This window comes from Phodopus roborovskii, unplaced genomic scaffold (assembly GCF_943737965.1).
Source record: "Phodopus roborovskii unplaced genomic scaffold, PHOROB, whole genome shotgun sequence".
Taxonomy (NCBI): Eukaryota; Metazoa; Chordata; class Mammalia; order Rodentia; family Cricetidae; genus Phodopus; species Phodopus roborovskii.
The window spans coordinates 8171320-8196650 of record NW_026126599.1 but is presented as its reverse complement, the minus strand read 5'-3'; the positions used below and the strand labels follow the sequence as shown (position 1 = coordinate 8196650).

Here is a 25331-nt window from a genome sequence, read left to right as displayed (position 1 = left end):
TCCTCCATTAGCTACCTGCATTAAGTGAGCAGCCCTCAAGGTCAGTGATGTTGCCCACTGTGGACCAAAAGATCACAACAATGATGAGATGCTGTTTCAAGCCAAGTAAATCTGAATCTAACGTAACTTAGGGCTGGATACAGGATATATGCAATGAATGAATGACTCTCCTAAATGGCCATTTCAGAGTGCATAGTCTTCATTATCCTTAGAGAATTAAATGCAAGTTTCTCTTAGGATGATTGATAGAATGAGGTTGTTTCTTTGAAAATTTTGAAGGTCACACACCAAAGAAGGGAAATGTACTAAGTAGAAAGATACACAGAGTTTTAAAAAATGTGTGTGAGGGGGCTAGAGAGATGGCTTGGTGGTTAGGAGCACTGACTGCTCTTGCAGAGGACACAGGTTCAGTTCATAACACCCACATGGCAGCTCACAACGGTCTGTAACACCCGTCCCAGAAATCTGATGTCCTCTTCTGGCCATGTGGGCACCAGCCATGCACGTGGTATACAGACATACGTGCAGACAAAACACCCATACATAGAAACTAAATACACAATAGCAAAAACATGTGTATGTATGTTACATCTATGCATAGTACCCATGGAGGCTGGAAGAGGGCATCAGATCCCTTGGAACTGGAGTAGTAGATGGTTGTGAGTCATCATATGGGAGCTGGGAACCAAACCTGGGTCCACAGCAAGAGCAGCAAGTGCTTTTAACTGCAGTGCCATCTCTCCAGCAGCGAAACTCGGCCACTTACAAAGACCGGATGCGGGGAATGGCGGCTTGATAAGTCAAGCAATGTTCACTATGGGTCCTCACTTGTCCTGTGGCAGTGACACCCGAGATCAGCACTACATGATGTCACTAACACAGGACAGAACCCATGACAGAAAGCATTTGTATATGTTAAACTGAACTTTTGGTTCTTTGTTAGTTTATGTTTGGGGGGGGAACAGGGTTTCTCTGTATAACAGCCCCAACTTCCTTGGAACTCTCTTCGTAGGTCAGGCTGGCCTTGAACTCAGAAACCTGCCTACTTCTGCCTCCTGAGTACTAGGATTACAAATGTGCACCATCATGCCAGCTTGGATGGTTATTTTTCATAAATAAAAACAATTTACCTTTTGGAACTCTAGGAGATGCAAAATGTTTGACCAGGTGGAGGGCAAGCTCTTTCAATAACGGCCCATGACACTGACGATTCCTGCTTATTAAATCCTGGCTGTCCTCAGCTGGTAAACACTGCACTGGCTCCCTGTGTTCCCGTGTCTTCAGCTCTTCATCCAGTCTCTCACTTGGAAACTGAGTATCAGAGGAAATCCTCAAAGAGCAAAGAGCAGCAGGCTGGCCACTTAGTATGTCTGAGGGCATAAACCCTCCATCGCTTAGTGTCCTATCCATGCTTTTCTGAGATTTGAATGTCAAAAGTGCTCTTTTGTTGTTAAAAGAGAGCATGCAAAAACTAGATAGATAATGTAGCATGAGAGAAGGAACAGGGTTTTTATAAAAATACACAGCACACCCGACTCTGTTAAATGATAGGCGATAAGAACAAGATTGCTGGATAGTACCTCGAGGAGAATCATGGAAGGTATCAAGGTAAAACAATGGCAGATGACTGTCAAAGATCATCATTTTTTGCTTTGTCTCATCTTTATTGATTATTGTGGAAATATCTTCCTCCACCAAAAAAGTGTTCATCTCATGATTTTCTGTTAAGGGGTCACATTTCTCCTTTGCTTCAGGGTTGATAGGAGTCTGTCCCAGTAACTTAAACTTTGGGGGCAAATTGCAAATCCTCTCCTGCATCCCTTGGGTACCCTTTGCTGACTCTAAGGGATGCTCTGGGGAGTGCAGATGGGGGATACAAGTACTGGATATATTTGCCTCTGGGTTTCTGGATAAATCTACCATTTCAGCTCTAGGTGACAAATCGCTCAGTTGCTTCTCCGTTGGTATTTCTGGGCCACTTCCTGAGCCTGCTGCTCCTTCAGAAGTGGAAATTAACTTAGTCAATTGTTCCTCACTATCAGGACAGGTCAGTCTCCGAGATCTATCTTTCTTGGGTCTCTGTTCATACACAAACTTGCGAGGTCCCTTGGGCCAACTGCCAAAATAAGGCTGGCTCTCAGACCTTATCCATAATTCTTCATCAGACAAACTGGCTGTAAGAAAAGCCCAGCAATCGCTTTGAACTCCTTTTTCTTCTCGTACAATCTCCTCTGACATTCTGGTTCCACTCTGACAATGCACAGCAAACTCATCCGGGCAACTTTTATCTGTCACCTCCATCTTCTGCGAAAATGAACATGGGGTCTCAGCAAATATGTCCTGCGTATCTAAAGCTGACTGAGGTCTATTCCTCATGTGTCTTTCCACCCTCATGCCTGAGCAGCCATCCCTCACTACTACACAAGAAAGATGTTCAGCGCTTGTGTGACAAGAGGCAGAACTTTCACTTGGTACCAATGATAAGGCTAGAAACAGGTCCTCCTCCTCCTTGGGAAAGCAGTTTTTAGGTGTGTGATCCAATGCAACTGTAGACACAACATTTTGGAAACTGTCTGAGATCTCTATGCCTTGGCAACTTTGCTCTTCACAGCGATTTACACAATCTCCTGCTTCCTTCTGTAGGCCGCCAGTAAAGGGATGAGCCGGTTCTGTCCTGATCTCTTCAAAATCTTCCCCTTTGCTTTGAGATGAACCCTGAATGCCTGGTGCTAGGTGACCTAAGGTTGCAAGTGAGTTCTCACTAAAACTGAAGTTCCTTTTCTTTCCTTTTCTGTTTCTCTTCCATTTGGGTTTGTCAAGCCTGTACCCACTTTTCTTCAAAACTCTTTCTCTGAAATATAAAGAACAAACAAAAGCATAACTTAGTTTTTATGTAATATTAGCAAACTCTAAAATATCACTGTGCAAAAGTCATTAGTAAGAGTGCCTGTATACTTTGTACTATATTTACAATCACTTTTATTTTCTTGTTCAAATGTGCTTGAGTAACAGAAATTGTCACTGGATAAAGAAAAGAGTTGGACAGAGAATTAATATGGGCTTTCTATCCACAGGCCTTAGCAGCCCGGCCATGGATCTGCCGAGTCTGTTAGCATCAAGAAGTTAATCTTTTGAGTCATTTCCCTGTTGTAAATCCTCTGGCATGTCTCAAGCTCTCCTGCTGGTGGTGGCGACAAGGCTTCCTATAGTGGTATCATCACTTTATGACTTCAGTATGCCCATCAGTGCTGAGGAGTCTATTCAGGATCCTGTATGAACGTTCTACATTCTCCACCTGAACCATCACAGTCCTGACAGTGAATTTCAAAAGTTTAGCTATGGCCATGTATTCAAATCTTCCTTCTTCAGGACCTGTAGACTTCAACCTCAGCACACCTTACAATCACTTTTAATGAGATCTTACAATCTGCTACACAAAATATTAGTATACACTGAGGAAGTTAAACTCACATGTACACACTCATCTCATAAGTCAACAACTTTATGAAAACATATAAATATAATGAAGAAAATGTTCCATGTGTACAAAATAAATATTATATTTTGTGATATTTTATATTTTAAAAGAATTGATGCATTTTAACAATCCTTTTTTGAACCTCAACAACAAGAAAAAAAACAGTTTTCTTAGAATTAAACAGATTTTATAATAGTTTAGATTTGATAAGAAGTGGCTGGAATAACCTCAGTACAGCAGATTTTTTTTAAAGTGGTTTTAATGACTGGGTTAGTTATACAAAAGACTGATGATTAAGTTGTCCCATGGAATTATATGAACACCTGAGTCCAGCATTTGGTGATTTTGAATTGTCTGGCTAGCAATGACCCTAAGCCAGAGGCTACGGCACTATTTTCACCGGTGTTGGAAATGTGTGAAGGCATTTTTGGTGGTCACAGTGACTGGCAATATGTTACAACATACGGCACTGAAGCCAGTCTGCTAACCAACCTATGATGCACAGTGACAAGATAACACATGCAAGAGAGAAACAGAATTCTCATCACTCACACTAGAAGTGCATGGCAGTTGTGGAATAATCTTTTTGTACACTGTGAAGATGTTCTTTGCCAAGGCGCCTTCTGATTGGTTTAATAAAGAGCTGAATGGCTAATAGCTAGGCAGGAGAGGATAGGCAGGACTTTCAGGCAGAGAGAGAGGAAGAGGAGATAAATAAATCTAGGAACTAGAGAGACACCACAGGATGTGAAGAGGAAATAGGAGGTGCAAGACGGAAGAGAGGTAAAAAGCCACGAGGCAAGATGTAGATTAAATGGGTTAATTAAGTTCTAAGAACTAGTGGGACAAGCCTAAGCTATAGGCTGAACTTTCATAATTAATAATAAATCTCTGTGTAGTTTTTTGTGAGCTGGTGGACCAAAGAAAAATCCCTCTACACATAGCTCTTCATAAATGAAGATAATGCTTGACACTGCTGGCCACAGCCAACCTGCAGTCCATGAGCTGTATGCATCCCAGAATAGTCATGAATGTAGCTCAACACAAAATTGTAAGCTTACTCAAACCATTATGAGATTTTTGAGGGTGTGATTTTTTTTTTTTTTTCTGTAACTCAATTGTAAAGTTCTCAATTGTAAACTTTATAGATAACATCATGTCTCATGTCCAATGGGTGACACTCCTGAGAGATGATGCTAAGGATAGTACTTGGTCCTTTTCGATGATTTAGTAAGCTTTTTACCTTTTCACAGAGAATGACCAGAGTCAGAGACAAGGTACCAATGAAAGCACACAAAACCGATTAGAAGGAGAACCTTAGAAATAGGCGATGGGATTGAAGAGAGGGCTCACTGGGCAAGAGCACTGCTTTCACAGAGGATCCAGGTTCGGTTCCCAGAACCCACACGGCGACTCACAACCAACTGTAACTCCAGTTTCAGGGGATCAAATGCCCTCTTTTGGCCTTTGAAGACAGCAGGTACATACGTAATACATATACTTGGATACAGGCAAAACACACACATGAAATAATTAAGTAAAGTCTGGTGGTGGCTGCACACCCCTTTAATCTCAGCACTCAGAAGGCAGAGGTGGATGGATCTCTGTATGAGTGCATTCCAGGACAGCCAGGGCAACACAGAGAAACACTAGTTAACAAGCCTACCTACCCAACCCAACCCCCCACCCTGTGTGTGTGTGTGTGTGCCTGCCGGTGCACTGGCCTGTGAGTGGTGTGTCCAGAAGACAGAAGTCAATGTTTATGTCCTCTCTATCATTTATCACCCAAGTTTTTGAGACAAGGTCCCTCATTGGACCTAGACTGGTGGTACCCCCCAGGATTTACCTGTCTCTCTCTGCCTTCCCAATGCTGGCACACCACTGTCTGGCTTTCTGTTTCCTTATAGAGGTATAGGAGATTCAAACTCTGGTCCTCATGTTTATGCAAGCGCCTTACCTACTAAGCCATCTCACCTCCCCCACCAGTATGCGCTGTAAACCTCCCTTGGTCACTAAGCAGTATTCTATGAACACCCTGTGTTCATCACATCTAATTGTTGCCGCCCTTGCTCATGTCTTCCTGGGTGCTGGCTTGGAAAGAACAGGAAGGAAAGTAATGGGCCTAGAAACAGCTGTTTAAAAGACACTGCATAAAGGATGCCATTGTTGGTAACAGACCTCATTTATGGTCAACTCTGTGAACTGCAGTCATCCATTGAGCATTCTAGTTAAGTTCAAAGTACAACTAGTTATTAAATCCATACCTGAGCTGTCCTAGAACTATGTAGCTTTATCTTTCTCTGAATTCTTGATTTTTCTGCCCCAGCCTCTCAAATGTTGGGATTTCGGAAATGTGCCATCAGGACCAGTTGCTGTTCTTGCTGCCGATTTTGGTTTTCTGAGTCTGGCACTGGGAGGCCTAGAACTCATGTAGTAGTCCAGGATACCCTTGAACTCATAGAGATCTACCTGCCTTTGCCTCCTGAGTGCTGGGATTAAAGACATTTGCCACCACACAGCTATTATCATTTTGCTGGCTAGTTTTATGTCAATTTGACACAAGCTAGAGTCATCTGAGAGGAGGGAACCTCAATTAAGAAAATGACTCTGTCTTAGTTAGGGTTTCTTTTGGTGTGAGACACCATGACCATTTTTTTAATTTATTTTTTATTTTTTGGTTTCTCTGTGTAATAGCTCTGGCTGTCCTGGAATTAATTCACTTTGTAAACCAAGCTGAACTCACTGAGATTTCCCTGCCTCTGCCTCTCTAGTGCTGTCATGCCTGGCTGTAGTGACACATAAAGGGAAATATCTAATTGAGGAGAAATTACAGTTCAGAGGAACATGGCAGTGTGCAGGCAGACATGCTGGAGAAGGAACCAAGTGTCCTATATCTTGGCATTCAGGCAATAGGAAGTGGTCTCTGTGTCACACAAGGGAAGCTTGAGTAAAAGAGACCTCAAAAAAGTGACACACTTCCTCCAAGGCCACACCTACTCCAACAAAGCCACACCTCCTAATGGCTCCTCTCTCTATGAACTTATAGAGGCTAATAATTACATTCAAACTATCACAGCCTTCAAAAGATCTGGCTGTAGGCAAGCATGCAGGGCATTTTCTTTATTAGTGGTTGATAGTGGAGAACCCAGCCCATTGTGTGGTGCCATCCCTGGGCTGGTGGTCCTAGGTTCCATAAGGGAGCAGGTTAAACAAGCCATGAGAAGCAAGCCAGTAAGTAGCACCCTTCCATGGCCTCTGTATTAGCTCCTGCCTCCAGGTTCCTGCTTTGTTTGAGTTCTGTCCTGACTTCCTTGAATGATAAACAGTGACATGGAAGTGACCCAAATATATCCTTATGGTGTTTTATCACAGCAATAGTAACCCTGGGCAGGACAATTAAGTTTTGAAGAATATAAATGGTATATGAAAATAGCTGTGGATGTGGCTGGTGGCAGAGTACATGCCTCCATTCACAGGGTCCTGCATAGGTTTTATTATGAATAAATTGAGGACATGGCTGATGATGATAAGTCACCATGCCTGTGGAGGAATGTCTACGGGGGTCAGAAAAAAAGGGGGCTGCTCTAAAACAGCAAGCAAACAAAACCCAACTCTAAATCTGAACCACTGGGTCACGTATTTAAAGCATTTTACTGTGAGGTCATCAAAGGGTTCTGTAAGGATTGAAATTTGATGAACACAGAATATGGTGCAAATATGTGAGAATCAAAGAAGTGTGACAGAGATGTGTAGATGTGTACCAATTCTTCATCAGAGACACTTCTGACACAGTGATAGTGCATGCTGTGTAGCCCAGGCTAGCCTCAAATTCTCAGCGATAAGGCTTGCCTCAGCATCCCAGGTTCTGGGTTTAGAGACATCTTGAATCCACTGATGCTCTTTGGAGTTACTGTCCTTTTTTTCTAGTGAGCCAGGCCACCTGGAAAACACTCATAAACTGGCAACCTTGTGAGGCTCCTGTGAGATAAGAGATGTGGTGATGGTGGCTTCCGTTGGAACGCACTCGCCTCTGACGTAGCTGATCAGTAGATGCATTTCCATCAGGAACATGGAACTATAAAGTGTAAGAGGCTCATCAGAGCTGTGTCAAGGCTTGGTAAACCTGATCTCTCTTATGCTGACTCACTTAAGGATGAATGGCCCCGTTAGGAAAGAAAAGCATCACTAAGCACAAGTGAGTCATAAGCAGGAAGTGGGGAGAGCTAAAGGCTGAAGCCTTGAAAGGAAAGAAGAAATGAGAAATAAGCAAGGTAAACACATCTGTGATGAGTAAGACTAGATGATGGCTCAGAATCCAACCTCATGGGCAGGAGCACAATGTAGTTCTCGAGAAGAGGAGGGGGTGTTTCTCAGAGGCGAGCTAACCTGACCAAGGGAACTTGACCAGGGCACAATAGTAAGAGAGCATACAGGTGAAGCCCAGACTGACTATGGAGGAAAGTGGGGAAAGGGAGAATAAAAAGAGGGGGCATGGTAAGTAATGATTCCATGAGAAAAAGTAACCAGGGGAAAAGGCAGACACTCCATCTCCTCCTGCAGAATCCTAACAGCAGCATCTCCAGTGAGTGCTTCTTCCAATGAGAGATCAAAGCACATGCAGATAGAATTCTAATGTAGAATGACTACAGTTGGGCCAGCCCAGGTCAGCCTGCACACAGGCTCAGTATTCTGCTAGCAGGTGGGATCACATGTAAATGTGTCTCCTTTATTAAACGGGGCAACATTTCCTTCTTGCAGGATGGTATACAGATCTACTAACACAGGCGCTCTTCAATGACATCCATTTAACTGATAGGGCAGATGACTGGATCTTTCCTTTTCCTCTATATGACACTGACAGATACCAATGGCACCCCGAGTGTTCTCAGCCAGATGGCTGCTTTCTGTAATAGCTATCATTCAGCTCGGTGTTTACAAGGAGTCAATGAGTTTATCCACAGACTTGTCTACATCAGTCATAACGGTTAGGATAATGTTAAAGTGCTAAATCAGTTGTTAAATTAGTTGTGTGGAGGATCGCTATAAAATTTGTTTCAGAAGTCATAAAACCCTGCTTTCATGCCCTCATACTGTTTTGAAAATGCCCGTGGGTTCATCTTACTGTTTTTCTTTTCTTTTTTTTTTTAAAATCAATATAAACTAGAAACTCTTGGCAATGCATCACAGGCAGGCATGGCTTAAGAGTGAGGCAGGGAAACAAGAGAAAATGCAGGAGAAAAAAATGAGAATTAGTATTTTTTTTCCTGTCACTGTTCATAATGGACCAGGTTTTTAATTTTATTAGCCATGAGTTCCTGGCTAATAAAATGGGGCTGTTTTGCCTTAAGGTTAAAAGAAAAGAAAAAAAAAAAAAGAAAGAAATTAGTAAAAAGAGAGCTAGGGGTGTGGCCTGTAGTAGAGCATTTGCCTAACATTCATATAAAATGTTTACAGTAATGTTGACATCTTTTCATAAGAATTTCCCATAATGTTTTTCCTTCAATGGTTGGGACCTAATTCAAAGCCTAATACATGTTAATTAAGTGGTCTTTAATATCATCATCCCTGAATCCTTATATTAATTTTTTCAGGGAACTAAATTGAAAGGAAGAAAAAAAATGTTATTCTGGGAGATGACATAATTATCTGAGTATACAAGCTAAAAAGTCTGTAGACAAATCAATAGCATTAATAAGTAAGTTTGGGAAATGTTTATAAATGGTATAAATGATATAAAACTAACATTCAAGGCAACCATATGGCAGAGTAACAAACTCCAAAATGCCACCGTTCCACAACAGCAATGGGTAAAGACTGTCAGAATGAATTGCTTCAGGGTTCTGAAAACAAGTCAGATTTACTAACTGGGCACACCTGGTCCCAGGGTTGAAAAACACCACATCATGCCCCTTGAAGAATGAACATTGCTCTAGTGGGTTTGTTTCTCAGGATTCAATGTCTGACTGCTTCTGACACAACTGAGACTCTATAGGAGAAGGTTAAGAAGGCACCTGCAGGGGTTACATTGGAGGACAGTAGGCAGGTAGATTATCGCTAAACTTACTGGGTTTTGCTCCTGAAAAATACTGTGATGATGTTGATGACTGCTTTCATCCTGGAATCATTAAGCATGCTTTCAATATTGCTTGTGGTTTAACTATAATGCAATTATAGAGTATATAAGGTGTTGCCTACTTTCAACAAACAGGCAGCCACCCTGATTTACCATCAGATTATGTCAAGTCTCCTTTCCTCACCACCTCTTTGGGACCTGAACCCCACTGAAGCTAGATTCTGGCAGTCAACTGTGTTCACCCTTTTGGATTTAATGTTTTCTCTCCTCTAAGGATCTGACCCAACTTTGACTTCTACCACATGCTATGACAAAAAATACATAGGACAGGGAGGCCACTGAACTAACCTTCAATAGAAGGGGATTTGAAATGTGTTCCACAGGGCCTCAGTGTGCAGAGCATGTGGCATCTACTTTAGCAAATGAGAAGCATCTCAGGGACATAAGTCACACCTCAGTGTTAATAAAAAAAAGACCCAGACATAAATCCAGATATCTATGGACACCTGATTTCTGATAAAGAAGCCAGAAATACACACTGGGGTTAAAAAAGGCAGCATCTTCAACAAATGCTGCTGGTCAAACTAGAAGCCAATAGATCTATACTCACCACCCTGCATAAAACTCAACTCTAAATAGATCAAAGACCAGCATCAGCATAAAACCAGATATACCAAATCTGATAGAAGAGAAAGTGGTGTCTTAGGGTTTTTATTGCTGTGATGAAACACCATGACCAAAAAGCAAGCTGCAAAGGAAAGGGTTTATTCAGCTTACACTTCTACATCATAGTCTATCACTGAAGGAAGTCAAGGCAGGAACTTAAACAGGGCAGGAACCTGAAGGCAGGAGCTGATGCAGAGGCAACAGAGGGTTGCTGCTTACTGGCTTGCTTCCCTAGTCTTCTTTTTTATAGGACTCAGGACCACCAGGCCAGAGAGGGCACAATGAGCTGTGCCCTCCCCCACCAATCACTAATTAAGAAAATGCCTTACAGTAAATCTTATGGAGGCATCTTCTCAATTCAGGTCCCCTCCTTTCAGATAACTCAGTTGGCATCAAATGACGTAAGACTAGCTAGCACAGTGGGGAATAAGCTTGAACTCACTGGCACAGGAAAAGACTTTCTGGACAGAACACCTTGCACAGGCACTAAGATCAACAAGTAATAAATGAAACTGCATCAAACTGAAAAGCTTCTACAAAGAAAAAGATACTACCATTCAGATAAAGTCTCACGCTACTGAATGGGAAAAGATTTTTACCAACTACACATCTGACAGAAAGCTAATATCTAATATACATACACATATGTATAGATGAGAAAAAAACCAAAAAAGATATCAAGAAAACAAATAACTCAGTTAAAAATGGGGGTACAGATCTAAACAGAATTCTCAAAGGAGGAAACTCAAATGACTGAGAAACAGCATCCTTAGTCGTCAGAGAAATGCAAATAAAAACTATTTTGGGATCTCTTAGCCATAATCAGAATGGCTAAGACCAGTAAAACAAATAACAGCCCATGGTGGTGAGGATGTGGAATAAGGGGAACTGTAGGGAGATATTCACTCTGTCCGCACCTATTGCGCTGACCGTGCCCATTGGGGGTGGGGACAGGTGTGGACTGACCTGGTGGAACTAGGTCTGAGGCAGGGACCCCAGAGAGCTCTCTCTTGCTTGCAGGATGGACACAGAGAGCATCTGGAGGCATCCTTGGGATGGTGTTCATCTGTCTCTGTTGTAAGTTATTTCTCCCTGAATAAACATCTATTCAGCCTATCTGTTTTTCCCGATCCTTATCATTCCATGATAGGTAACACTCATCCATTGCTGGAGGGAGTGCAAACTTGTACAGCTACTACATAAATCAGTGTGGTGGGTCCTCAGCTCAATGGGAATCAATCTACCTCAAGATCCCTTCTTGGGCATATACACAAAGGATACTTCATCCTACCACGGAGACTCACGTCCAGTGCTGCTCTAATAACAGCCAAAACTGGAAACAACCTAGATGTTCCTCAGCAGAAGACTGGATAAAGAAAATGTGGTACATTTATACAATGGAGTATTACTCAGCCATTAAAAGAAAATGAAATCATGAAATTTGCCGGTACACAGATGGAACTAGAAAAAAGTCATTTTAAGTGAGGTAACCAGAAAAGAACTTTTGCCCCTCTGTTCCATATTATTTAGACTATTGGTGTATGACTTACATACAAGTTGGTGTGTTTAAAAACTCAGCAGGGCCAACAGCTCTTCCGTAGTGTACTCCTGGGGTGCTTGGTCATCTCTGTCCACTTGTCAGTCACACCTGACTGAGTTCTCCCAGCCCCAAGCATCTCCCATTTGCAGAAGCGGCTCAGAACATGGTCTTGTTTCCTCCTCTTTTGGGGAACTGATGGGGCAACATAGCTTTAAGCCGTGCTTCAAAATACACCTGGGTTTTTTGTTTGTTCAAGGCAGGGTTTCTCTGCCCTAGATGTCCTGCAACTCACTCTATAGACCAGGCTGGTCTCGAACTCAGAGATCCACCTGCCTCTGCCTCCTGATTACCCTGCCATACATCTGTTTTTTTCTTTTCCCGTGTGCAGATTTCACTGTTTGCTTCTTAGGAAGACCCTAGCACATACATACCAGGGAAGTGATCTTGAAACTGACTTTTATGATGGGCAGCTGACTTCTTGGAGCTGGCCAGTAGCTTTGTATATCCTGTAAGTTCAAAGGATTTATGTCTAAAAGGTTGAAGACATTGATCATAGAAAACAGATAGTGTCATTTTCTGTAGGCTTTTTTTTTCCCCAGAGGATGCCCTGTCCTCCAGCTTTGACTTCTCCTTGTCTCCATGTTCTTTATTAAGTTACATATCTAGAGCTGTGGGGTTCTGCTGGAGGTGGTAGTGGTGCTATTTTGGTACTGGAGCTTGCCCCTAGAACTGCTGAGCTACACACAGCACATGACTTCCCATTGTACTACTCATTAAAGGCATCCCTGTGAATAGTATGTTCGTGGCTTTAGTTTTCCTTGGGCTTTAGCAGCAGCCAGTATTACCACATTCATTCATCAAAATCACTTATAAAATATACAATATTAATAGTTTCGGGTGTTGCTGAGTTGGATGGGGACCCTGGCCCTTCAAAAGCCAAATTACAAAGAAGTTTCATGTCAAGGTCTTTTATTTAAAATGTAGGTACAAAACCAAGTGGTTAAAAGTGAGTCTATTTTCAATCATGTTCCATGTTTTTAACAGATAAAGAAAAATCAACCTTCACATTATTGCCTTAGAGCCTTTATGAATTTCCATTCACAGGCAGGTTGACTCTGGTGAATCACTGGACCCTACCAACTATTACTTCACGTGACACGCAGTGGCAAGATGTAGGCATGGACAGAATGACTGAAAGGCAGGAGTCCTGGAGGCTCTGAGTCCTCACCCTCCTCCCACTGACTCCAGGAGTAAGTGGGTTCAGCTGAGAACTTCCCTTTCCTATCTGTGAGCCCTGAAGGAGACGCCTTACACATTTAGCACTAAGGGCCCAGTTCTGGAGCCTGTCACATACTACCAAACAGAAAGCAATAATGATCGTTGGTATCTATAAAAGCAGTATCTCAGGAAAAAACAAAAATGTATTCTCATTCTACACTGTAGAGAGCAGCTAAAGCCCTGACTGAGCTAAGTCCTAAAAGAATGTGTGCGTTGATTGTGTGCACTGAAAAGCCGGATATGGTAAAGACTCCAGAGCCTCAGACCCATAGAGAAACACTCATCCCCACCCCGCTGGGGTGAGGCTCAAAAGGATGGCAAAGCCTTCCTGGGGTGACCAAATGTGAGTGTTGACAGTGTGTGCAGAAATTGTCTACACCAGCTTTCTTCTCCTGATGTTTCCTGCCTGAAGACTGTGCCCCTACAGGAACTTCCCCTGCTGAATCAGATAAACCTGTGTCATGTAATCAGCCCTGCTCCTTGTCCAGCTGAGTGCAATAACTGTCTCTGTTCAACTCTACAGTAAACACATTGAGCTTCCAGGGTGCTGCAGTTCTTCCAGCCAGGCATCTGGACAACCTGATCCCAGCCTTCTGTCTGTCTGTCCATCTGCCTGTCTTCTCTTAATCCCCACACCACCCTAGTCAGTGCAGCATGATGCAAAAGTCATAACTAGGACAGCAACAGTACAAACCTGTAGCATCATGACAACGGTGACCTCCCTTCTTGACAGGACTGAAGGGCTTACGGTACTGTCATGGCTACTCTGCTACACTCAGCAAGGTCTGAACATTTCCTCACCACAGTTAGCCACCTTGCCATCTAAAGTTTAGTCTTCCCTTGTTCAAATCTTACAGTTTGATGTTTCCACAATACCCTCTTGCCTTTAGTTCTTATCTTAGCATAATTACCAATGATTTTTATCTTGTTTGTTTCCTAAGGACCCACCTTTCATTTTAAACATAATTTGTAGTAATTGTCATATAATTTTTACCACCAATACTGTCCCTGTCATTTCTACACTTGACACTTGCTTGAAACCTGTATGTTTAAGTGAATATAATACATCTAAGCATCAAGTGGCTAAAAAGCTATCAGATTCTTTGCACTATTTGTCATAATTGGTTGTGCCTTCCTCTGTGACTGTCCCTTCATTCTCTTTTCAAGGTCTCCTAGCTTCTCACCCTAGAAATGAATAAATGAAATTTTCTTGTTCTCTAAAGACAGTGACTTAGGCAACCCCTCTGGCTCCCCATGTAATCACTCTGCCCAGCTGTGACCTCCAGGACCTCAGCCCTAACTACTAATAATATATCTGACCACAACATCAACCAAGTCTCTTCGCCCCCAACACTTTGGTTCCAGTTACAGCTAAGACTGGGAGACATAAAAATACATGTAACTATTAATCATTAACATTACAAGTATGAAGTTATCCTCTATTCTCTGGATCCAGGAAAGATTAAAGTTGGTTCTAGCAAAAAAGCATATTGCGAAGGGCTCATAACAACTACTGACTTCTCAGTTCTCTGAGACTTGCTCCATACAAGAATTAGGAGAAAAATGAAAAAAAAAAAAAAAAAAAGCAGAAACAATAGTGTATACTTGAGAATGAATATATGCATCCCAGACATCAAAGGGCTAACAAAGGGCTAGCTTGTAAGAATACTGAAATATTGGGGCTAGAGAGATGGCTCAGTGGTTAAGAACACTGGCTGCTCTTCTAGAGGACCCAAGTTTAATTCGCAGCTCACAACTGTCTGTAAGTCTAGTTCCAGGGGATTTGACACCCCCACCCGACATATATGCAAGAATAAAATCAATACACATAAAATAAAATAAATCATAGAGGGACTGGAAAGATGGCTCAGAGGTTAAGAGCACTGGCTGCTCTTCCACACATCCTGAGTTCAGTTCCCAGCGATCATATGGTGGCTCACAACCGTCTGTAATAAGAACTGGTGCCTCTTCTGGTCTGCAAATATACATGAAGGCAGAACACTGTATACATAATAAACAAATAAATAAATAAATCTTAAAAAAATAAATCATAGAAAGAAAGGAAGAAGGGAAGGAAGAAAGAAAAAGCTGGGTGGTGGTGGCACACGCCTTTTATCCCAGCTCTCGGGAAGACGAGCTCTCTGAGTTCGAGGCCAGCCTGGTCTACAATGTGAGTTTCAGAACAGCCAGGGCTACACAGAGACACCATGTCATGAAAACCCTAAAACCAGGGGCTGGAGAGATGGCTAAGAGGTTAAGAGTACTGGCTGCTCCTCCAGAGGTCCTGAGTTCAATTCCCAGCAACCACATGGTTGCTGTAATGAGGTCTGATGCCTTCTTCTGGTGTACAGATATACATGCAGATAGAGCACTTGCATGCACACAAAATAAATAAACCTTAAAAAAAAAAAAGAAGAAAAACCAAACAAAACAAGCCCCCACCCACACACTCACACATACAAAAAAAAAAAAAAAAAAAAAAAAAAAAAAAACCTGAAATACTTATTAGGCAGAGCCTTCCTCTTTCCTTTGGTTATTTGAGACAGGGTTCCTCTGTATTGCTTTGGAGCCTGTCTTGGAACTCTGTAGACCAGGCTGGCCTCAATCTCACAGAGATCTACCTGCCTCTGCCTCCTGAGTGCTGGGACCAAAGGTGTGCGCCAACAATGCCCGGCTCCTCCTTCCTAATTATAGAGCCCTATTCTTCAGGATTTCTATGGAGTCATCAGCTAACAGAGTAATGACTGGGACTCCAAAGAGCCCTTAGATTCCTTGTCTAACATAGCAACCAAGCTACATTCTGGCTGGTTAATATCCATGCCTTCAACTCTCCCTTACAACACCCTTCCATGCCTTTGTGCCCTTAGCTTGTACTCCTCCTCCCACCCAGACCTATGGAGACTAGTGGGTCTTGGCAGGAATGGAGCTGTCCTCTAGCTCAGATATGAAACCAAAAGCATGAGCATCTCAAAAGGTACATGTTTGGTTATGCTCAGAGGCAAATCTTAGGCTGTCACTGCTAACCACTGACTCCCCAGTGTCTTCGTGTAGCTACCTGTAGCAACTGCAGCTTCCCTGGAGTTTTGAAGGAAGCAGTCAGGAAGAGAACAGATGTGCTGGCTGTCAGACAGCCCCCTATGGTGTTCTATAATCTTGGTATTATCTTTCCATAGAGGCATATACCAAGCTACCTCTTTTGACCTCCCTTCTGACATATCTATAGACTGTTCCGGTGAGAAAGTCAGACATTTACTTGTTCACTGTACCAAAGGGATGGGTTAATAAGTAGAATACTACCAAATTCCTTCGAGCCATTTTGGGTCTGTCAGCTACTCTCGTGATATTCCAAGGCATGACAAGTCAGCTCCATGCCAGGACAGGCAGGATGGGAAGGACTGGGAGAACAAACCAACTGAAGCAGAGACAAACAAGGAAAAGGATCACACTTCGGAACCTGACATCCTTGTCAAAGGGTGAACCCATTTCCCAAGTAAAGCTCATGTCTTCTAATATAGAGAGGGGAACAGAAATTCGGAGAACCCATCTTTCATGCTGGTGCTTTCTAACAGAAAAAACAGGAACAGAAACCAGGAAATGGTGGCTCTCAGGACCAGGGCAGAGTACTAACTGGAAAAGGACTAATGATTCAACTAGTGGGTACACAGATTCAGAGAGACTCCCATGCTACAAAACTTTTTTTCCTCTTTTGTTTTTCCAGTACTGAGGAAATCAATTCAGGGCCTTGCACAATCTAGACAGACCCTCTCCTCTATTATTGAGATAACACCATGCCCTTGTTTGCTTTGCTTGTTGAGATGGGTCTCACTAAGTCACCAGACTGGCCTTGAACTCATTGTGTAACCCAGGCAGGCTCTGAACTTCTGATCCTCTTGTTTCTTCCTCCCATGTGCTAGCTGATAGGTGTGTACCACACCCTGCTATCTTTAGTTTCTCCTAAACTAGATGCTAGACAGTTGAAAACTAAGAGCTGATTCTCTGTCACAGGATCTGGAACACAGGTAGCAGAAACCACTCTGCCCTGATGTCAAACCCTTGAGATTTTTATAAGCACCAAATAATCAACTTGATTAGCATGCAGTTCCCAAAGTAAGCCATACCTGACCATGATCAGTGCATAGTATTAGCAGATAAATGGAAAATTACACTAAAACGGCCAGATGTTTACTCATTAGAGTAACCCCCCCCCCCCACTAGCCTTTAATCTTACCTAGTTGCCCATCTGGTGCTGCCAGGCTGCCTCGGCATCTCAAGCTGTTCAGCAGTATAATGTGTTTAGCCTCCCAACTGGTAAAATATCCAGAGGTGCCCTATTTCTACTGTTATTAAACAGGGCAATTTAAATTGCTACCATACAGATGTTAAGAAGGGAAGAGTTTTGCTACTTTTGTTATAAGATACACTATATAAGATACAAAAGTTGTTGTTGCACTGTTTTAAAACATCTTTTAGAATTGACAGTAATTTTATATATATTAAAGTATTTTACAATTTTGTGTATTGACTTGTATTTTAATCTTTAATTTTTCTAGTCACTCACTTGTAGTGTACTTGACTAAAGTAGACAGCCTATCCTTGGTAGATTTTTTTTAAAGGCAAGGTCTCAGGTAATTCTGGCTGGCCTCAAACTTGCTATGTGGTCAAAGATGACTATGAACTTATGATCCCCCTGCCTTCATATTCTAAGTGCTTGGATTAAGGCACACAGCATACCCAGTTTTGTGTAGTGCCGCTTTTGACCTTGGGGCTCTGTACATACCAGGCAAGCCCTCTATTGACTGAGTTACAATTTTAGTTCATGGGAAATTTTAGAAAGCCACTCTTAGCTGGACTGAGAAATACCCACTTAAACCAGAAGACCATGCCTCACTTCTGCGGAAAGTCTCAAGGACTTCTAGGTGATTCCCATTGTCTAGGTCTTGATCTAGTCTCTAACCACTGCTCTAGAGCAGGACTTTCAAATGCATGTGGGGGACGAATAGAACATGCAAGGGGAGTTCCCAAGCTTTGGGTAGGGAAGCCTCTTCTGTCAATTCTAGCAGTTTTTTGTTTTTTTTAATTATGCGCTTTGGTGGTTTGCCTGTATATATATATCCATATGAGGGTACCAGATGCCCTGGAACTGGAGCTACAGACAGTTGTGAGCTGCTGTGTGGGTGCTGAGAACTGAACCTGGGTCCTCCGGAAGAACAGCCAGTACTCTTAACTGCTGAGCCATCTCTCCAGCCTCCTCCAGCATAGTCTTTAAGTGGAAGGGGCTGAAGACTCACTGATGCCTCCTACTGCATATACCAAATAGTATGCTCCTGTCTTTTCCTCACATGGCCATTTGCATTTCGAACTCAGAGTCGTCTGCACTACAAACACAACACATTCAGCACCTGCATCTGGACATCTAGAATGTGCCTCAAACTCAACATGTCCCAAACTATGTTTTCCTTCCCAAATGTGCCCTCCTCCTTATACCACAGCAACCCCCAACTCACCACTTCTCATACCTATCACTCGTGTCGTTCAATAACCTGTCCCCTCTTCTCACAGCACCACCTTTTTCTTCCTGGTTTTTCGAAACAGGGTTTCTCTGTGTAGCCCTGGCAGTCTGGGAACTGGCTCTGTAGAACAGGCTGGCCTCGAAATCAGAGATCCGCCTGCCTCTGCCTCCCGAGTGCTGGAACTAAAGGCGTGCGCCACCAACGCCTGGCTGCATTTCCACCCCTCGGTTTCAGTGTAATCATTTTAGAATGTTGTTTGTGTACATTTGTGTGGCATATATGTACACGTGTGTCGGTGCACAAGTAGAGTTCAGTGGAAGATACTAGTATCCTGCTCTCTCTCTCACACCCTACTACCTTGAGACAGGGTCTTTCAGTGAACTGGGAGCTAGGCCAGCAGGTATCAAGCCACAGTGATCCTTTGATTGCCAACCCCTACAGCCACCATGATTACTGGTGCACCTGGCCATATCTGGCTTTTTACATGGGTTCTGGGGATTTGAACTAAGAACCCCATGTTAGTGCGGCAAGTGTTTGTTCTTACCAGCTGAGACATCTCCCTAGCCTCCAACTCTGAACTTAAATCACAGTTTTATTACATGAGTTACCAAAAAACTCATATATATTTAATCCTGCCCACATCCTATCGCTTTGCTCAGAACTCTCGGATGGCACCCCCCTTCTCAAGCATGACTTCCTTCAGTCACTTCTGAGGCCTCATGTTACCTCATTCCTTGTTCTTTGACTGGCTTCTTTACAGTTACTCTGCAACAGCCTCACTTGACTATACACACAAACTGGTTTCCTTGACCACACCATTCTCATCTTACCAGGACCCTCACTTGCAGGATTCTGCCTGGAATTCTCCTTCACTGCTCTCTGCAATTGCTCTCCAATTTCTTCTCAGATGTTTTCAGTCACTCCAAGTAAAATGGTGGCCATTTCCTCAAGCCTTGACATTGTACTCAAATTCACATTGCTTTATCACCCACCATGGCAGACCACATGACTTAACCAGTCCATAGCAGAGGCTGCTTCTCCACACTGACTGGGGAAAGGCAGGGGCCATTTATCTGGCCACTGCTACATCTCTACCATCCAGAACAATGCCTCTGTAGTAGGCACTCAAGAAATGCTCTAGCATGAACAACTTCTAATCTCCTATCACAAGGGTTTTGACTCTCAGCTACTGTCACCTATACCTTTTCTATATTCTCGTCCACTTGCTATATCCTAAATCCCACTTCTGGATGAGGCTTAGCTAACATCGATGCCTATGGAAACTCTTCCTCTGAACCTGACATTTTACTTCTTCCTCTGTGTGTAAATTCCTATCTACTAAGCAGTGGAGACAATTTCACTGCTACACATTTGTGCACACAACAAACTTTCTGCCTCTTTTCAGTACAGGTTCACATTCTTCCAACCAGGAAAAAAGGTTTTTGTTTGTTTTCTGCTCACAAATTTCAGCTTATACCCATTACTCTCCTATGGCATTTATTCTTAGGAAAAAGCATTCTGAGCTGTGTATGGAAGCCCATGCCTGTAATCCCAGGACTAAGGAGGCCGAGGCAGGAGGATCACCACAAGTTCAAGGCTACCGTTGGCTATATAGTAAGTTCCAGGAAGTCTGGGTTACATACAAACCAGAATTCAAACACAAAGGCATTTTTCTTTTCCACACATCTCATGGTGGCATAGTTACTAGGCTACCTCTTTCTGGGCCTTGAGTCATTTTCCTACTCAGTCTATACTTAACTATATTCTTCCCTACTTTGGCATATGGATTCAATCTCTATACCTCTGCTAAATTTTTACCACTAGAGTCAGACTAAATTGAGGAAATTTTCCTGTGCTGACTGCCTACCAAGCTCCATGTCTTTCAAGGACAATCAAGACAAAGAAGGAAGGCTCTAGTCCAACCTAAAAATTATCTCCCAGGTTAGATGTCGTGGTACATATCTGTAAGGCCAGTACTTAGGAGATGGAGACAGGAGGATCAGGTGATCAAGGTTATTCTTAGCTACACAGTGAGTATGGGGTCAGCCTGGATTACAAGAGACAGTGTCCAAAAGGAAAAAAGAAAGACAGACAGAGAGAGGGGGGGGAGGAAGGGAGGGAAGAAGGAAGGAAGGGCCTAGAGAGAGCTCAACAGATGAGAGCTTTTTGCTCTAACAGGGGATCCAGAGTTCAGTTTTTGGCACCCATATCAGTCAGGTCACAACCACCTGTAACTCCAGCAACTGTGGGATCCAACATCTCCAAACTCTGCAGACACTTGCACACATGTGCACATATCCTCACTGACATACACATGCATAATTAAAAATAAAATTGTAAAAGTACAATAATTAAATCCTTACCATAAAGCCACAGTGTACAGCCAAATAAAGTAAGCCTGGGAGAGGCCCAGACAACTCATGGCAAGACTGTCATTCTTCACTCCATCCAAGCTTGTTGAGCTCCAGTTTGGTTCCTGACCTCAGAGTGTCTCTCATGCCCTCTTCCTGTATTTTCTCATCTTAGGTTTTTCTCAGCACAACATGTGGTGTTAACCTTTTACTCTGGCTGCCTTAGACAGATGCCCACCAGAGCTTCAGGCCTGGGTATCCATTATGAGTTCTGTGCCTACTTAGCTTCCAAAATGGATGAATTCACAAACACAGATCTATTCATGTGCTGAGGATGTTAGCTCAGTGGTAGAGTGTGTTATTAGCATGCATGGGGCCAGGTGATTTAATTCACAGACCACACACCTGTGTGCACAGACACACACACACACACACACACACACACACACACACACTTTCTCTCTCTCTCTCTCTCTCTCTGGAGAGTTCTGTATCAATTCTATACTATAAGAACTATTCATATCTTCCTTATAAGGTCTTAATGACTAATAAAAACTGATATGATACCCTTTCTTGATTTCCTTTCCCTACTGAATACTATATGTATCTTACCTACTAGCCTTTTTCTTTCTTTCTTTCCTTCTTTTTTTTGAGACAATGTCTCCCTGTATAGCTCAAGTTCATCTCAAACTTACAATTCTATTACTTCTACCTCTCAAATACAGGGATTACAAATGTATACACCACACATGAACAACTAAAGCCACATTTCTAAAAAAAACAGTTCTAAATTTTTTTTTCTACTTCTGAGTATGGGAATCTGAGAACACTGGCACATTCTAAAAAATTCAGAGCAGAGTTAAATTTAAAAAGTAAACAGGCTGATAGTGATGACATTCTAGTATCTTAGGAACATCTCTCCTGCCCCTGCAATGCTTGCTCACCTACTGTCTACTGAATCTTCTGACAACCATGTCACTTCCTCAGCTATTTATAGAAATAGAGCCTGCGTCTGCTCAATCTGATGTTCCCTTCTTGAGTGACTCATTCACAGGAGCCCAGGCTGCAATTAACTAGCAATTCCACATGGGTACATGAACATCACACAGAACATTATGTACTCTGTGTGTGTGTGTGTGTGGTCCTCCATGAAAAATAAAGGACAGGAAAAGAGTTTTCTATTTTCATTAAGCTTTGTTTTTAAAGTCAACCCCTAAGCCCCCAGATAGGCTCTATGTAGCCCTGGCGACCCTGGAACTCACTGTAGACCAGGCCACCTTGAACTCAAAGAGATCAGTCAGCCTCTGCCCCTCTGTGCCCCTCTGTGCCTCTCTGTGCCCCCCCGCCCCCGCCTCTGCCTCCTGAGTGGCTTTTTTTTTTTTTTTTAAAGAATGTCATGCAAAGCCTAACTTTAAAACAAAACCTTTCTTTCTACTCATTGGTAAATCAAACACACAATCCACAAAGACAGCAACAAAATACTTTGCAAGATAAGTGACAGCCTAAGTAATTTTTTCCATCATATTCAATTATAAACAACTAAGCATATGAACTTTCCAACCTTGAACAAGATAGCAATTTTACTGGACCCTACTAAAAATCCATACAACGTAGGAGAAAAAAAAATTTGCTAGTACTCATAAAAAGGGACCATATAGGGGCTGGAGGGATGGTGTGGCAGTTAAGAGAACTTTCTCATTCAGAGAACTATGGTTCAGTTCTGGCACCTCTGTTACTCACAATGACCTGTAACTCCAGTTCCAAGGGGCTCTGATGCCCTCCTTCTGGCCTACACAGGTAGTATATGTATGTTATGTATTTACATACAGGCATACAACACTCATATACCTAAAATCAAAATGAAACTTTTCAAAAAAACATACATTCATCAGAAATTTAATTATTCTGTAGGTTAATTCTTGACTTTGATAAGTAACTTTGACACATTTAAAAAAAATTAAACTTTTCTCTTCTGGGCCTTTCACAGCATCTCTTAACTAGTTTGTTCTCTCTCTTGCCCATACTTAGTGCACTTCATTACAGATGGTTGTAAGCCATTATGTGGTTGCTGGGAATTGAACTCAGGACTTCTGGAAGAGCAGCCAGTGCTCTTAATCACTGAGCCATCTCTCCAGACCTGCAACTTGGTGCATTTCAAGCATTAAAAAGTGATCACAGGGGCTGGAGAGATAGCTCAGAGGTTAAGAGGCCTGGTTGCTTTTCCAGAGGTCTGAGTTCAATTCCCAACAACCACATGGTAATTCCCAACCATCCGTAATGAGATCTGGTGCCGTCTTATGGCTGCATGTACAGGCATACATGCAGGCAGAATGATGTATACATAATTTTAAAAAGTATCATAAGCAAACAAAAACACAGAACTTCATGACTAAACTGTTAAATGTTTTGGCTGGAACACTAACATAGTCACAGTGCTTATCCTGCCCAAATGACAAACCTGTTATTAAGTATTACTATTTGTAAGGAAATCTCAGAAAACTAGTCACTTGCTCAAAACTGCAACTTCTCATCATGCTGTTTGAAATTCTACATCATACTGGTAGTTTCTCTTTCCCATTGCCCACAAGAATCATCTGAGGCAGCTCCAAAGATGTCTGAAGCCACTTAACCACCACACACAAGTGCCTTGTGAACACTCCCAGTGACAGCCTTCTCAGAGCTCTTGAGGTTTGATTCTGTACCTTTTCAAGAGAGCAAGTCACACAAACATTTTGGTTGTGTCATATTCAGAAGACATGTTTATACTACATGGTAGTCTACCCTGTTTACATTATTCTAGTTCATTCTTGTGAGTGGGTTCTGCTATGAGGTCTAAGTTCCAAGGATATAATGTTGTTGTTGCTGTTGTTTAATAGACAGGAAGTGAGAGTGCTTTCTAACTTAAAAAAAAAAAAAAATCCCACCATCCGGGTGATGGTGGCCCATGCCTTTAATTCCAGCACTTGGGAGACAGGCAGGTGGATCTCAGTGACTTTAAGGTCAGGTTGGTCTACAGAGAAAGTTTCAGGACAGCCAGGGCTACACAGAGAAACCCTGCCTGGAAGGGAAAAAAAAAAAAAAAACAAACAAACAAAAACCCCAAACCCACCACCAATCGACTTGGAACAACTGTATTTTTGCTATTGACAGTACTGCCTTGATCAGCTGTTGACTGATCACAGTAGTGGCTGCTGGTAGTTGTGGGATCTGTGTCAATGTCTTAAAATGATAGAGTATCTGTATTGACTGACTCTTCCATTTAATATGTGGTGCTGTTTGATAGCATTCTGTTCACATGATTTACTTCAAAACTGAAGTCTAGCCCCTCAAAGGCCTACTTACCATCCAAATTGATACAATATTCTAAAGTGTTTGCTGTCATTTTCTCAATACTCATATTTCCTGAGGAATAGCTCAGGAACTATAACCAGATATGCTGTCATCAAGGCTTTCTTGACCCATTTGATCATCTACAGGAAGCAACTGCAACCCCCAACGACTACATTTTACAGTGGGACTGAGGTCAATTACATCTTCTAGCTCCTTCCAATTCTAGGTCTGCTTTTCCCATCACTTCTGCAGTTAGTCTGTCCCCTGAAGTCTAACTATGCAGTCATTCATGAAGACAGAAATCCACTTCCTAGTTGTTTCCCTTGTGAATGACAAGTGTTCTTAGTGACATCTTGTAATGGTGAGTCATTTGGTGGTAAGGACTAATGCAGCTAGAGCCTTAAATGTGTCCCTTTAAAAGCCACACTTGGAAGCTGGAATCACTCCTTGATGCACGTGCTGTAGAATGATTTTGAGCAGGCGCAATCACACTGACCTCACGAATAATGCTTCCATCAGCATTCTTGAATGACTGACCAGGTTTATAGCCAAGGAATGCTTTTTTCTCAGCAGGTCTTGATACTGGACTATAACCAGATATGCTGTCATCAAGGCTTTCTTGACCCATTTGTTCAGCATAGACAGGATAGCTTCTAAATGACTAATGGCCCCAGGACTTTTGAATTTAGTAAGCAACTTAAAAGACAACAGTTGCCATCAACCGCAATGAGACATTTAGCTTGCCATGGAAGTTCTGAAGCCAGAGCTTCTCAATAGCTTCGAAAACTCTAAATGGTATCTTCTTTCAATAGAAAAACCATCTTGGCGCTGGAGAGATGGCTCAGTGGTTAAGAGCACTGGCTCTTCCAGAGGTCCTGAGTTCAATTCCCAGCAACCACTTGGTGGCTCACAACCATCTGTAATGAGATATGGTGCCCTCTTCTGGTGTGGAGGCACACATGCAGGTAGAACACTGTATATATAATAAATAAATCATAAAAAAGGAAAGAAAAAGCATCTTAATTTACAGTGAAGGTTATTTAGTGTGGTCACTTTCACCAATTTACCTAGGTCTTTATTAGCAATCAAAGTACCACATGACATC

General features: G+C 42.4%; 1 protein-coding gene across 2 annotated transcripts in view; it reads right to left on the bottom strand.

Annotated features, from left to right (window-relative positions):
• Positions 1-25331, bottom strand: part of N4bp2l2 (NEDD4 binding protein 2 like 2) — a 61220-nt gene that overhangs the window by 1110 nt on the left and 34779 nt on the right. For both annotated transcript variants that reach the window (XM_051205146.1, XM_051205147.1), the window contains exon 7: positions 1131-2851. In XM_051205146.1, the coding sequence (XP_051061103.1) occupies positions 1131-2851 (1721 nt within the window). The remainder of the gene's footprint in view (positions 1-1130; positions 2852-25331) is intronic.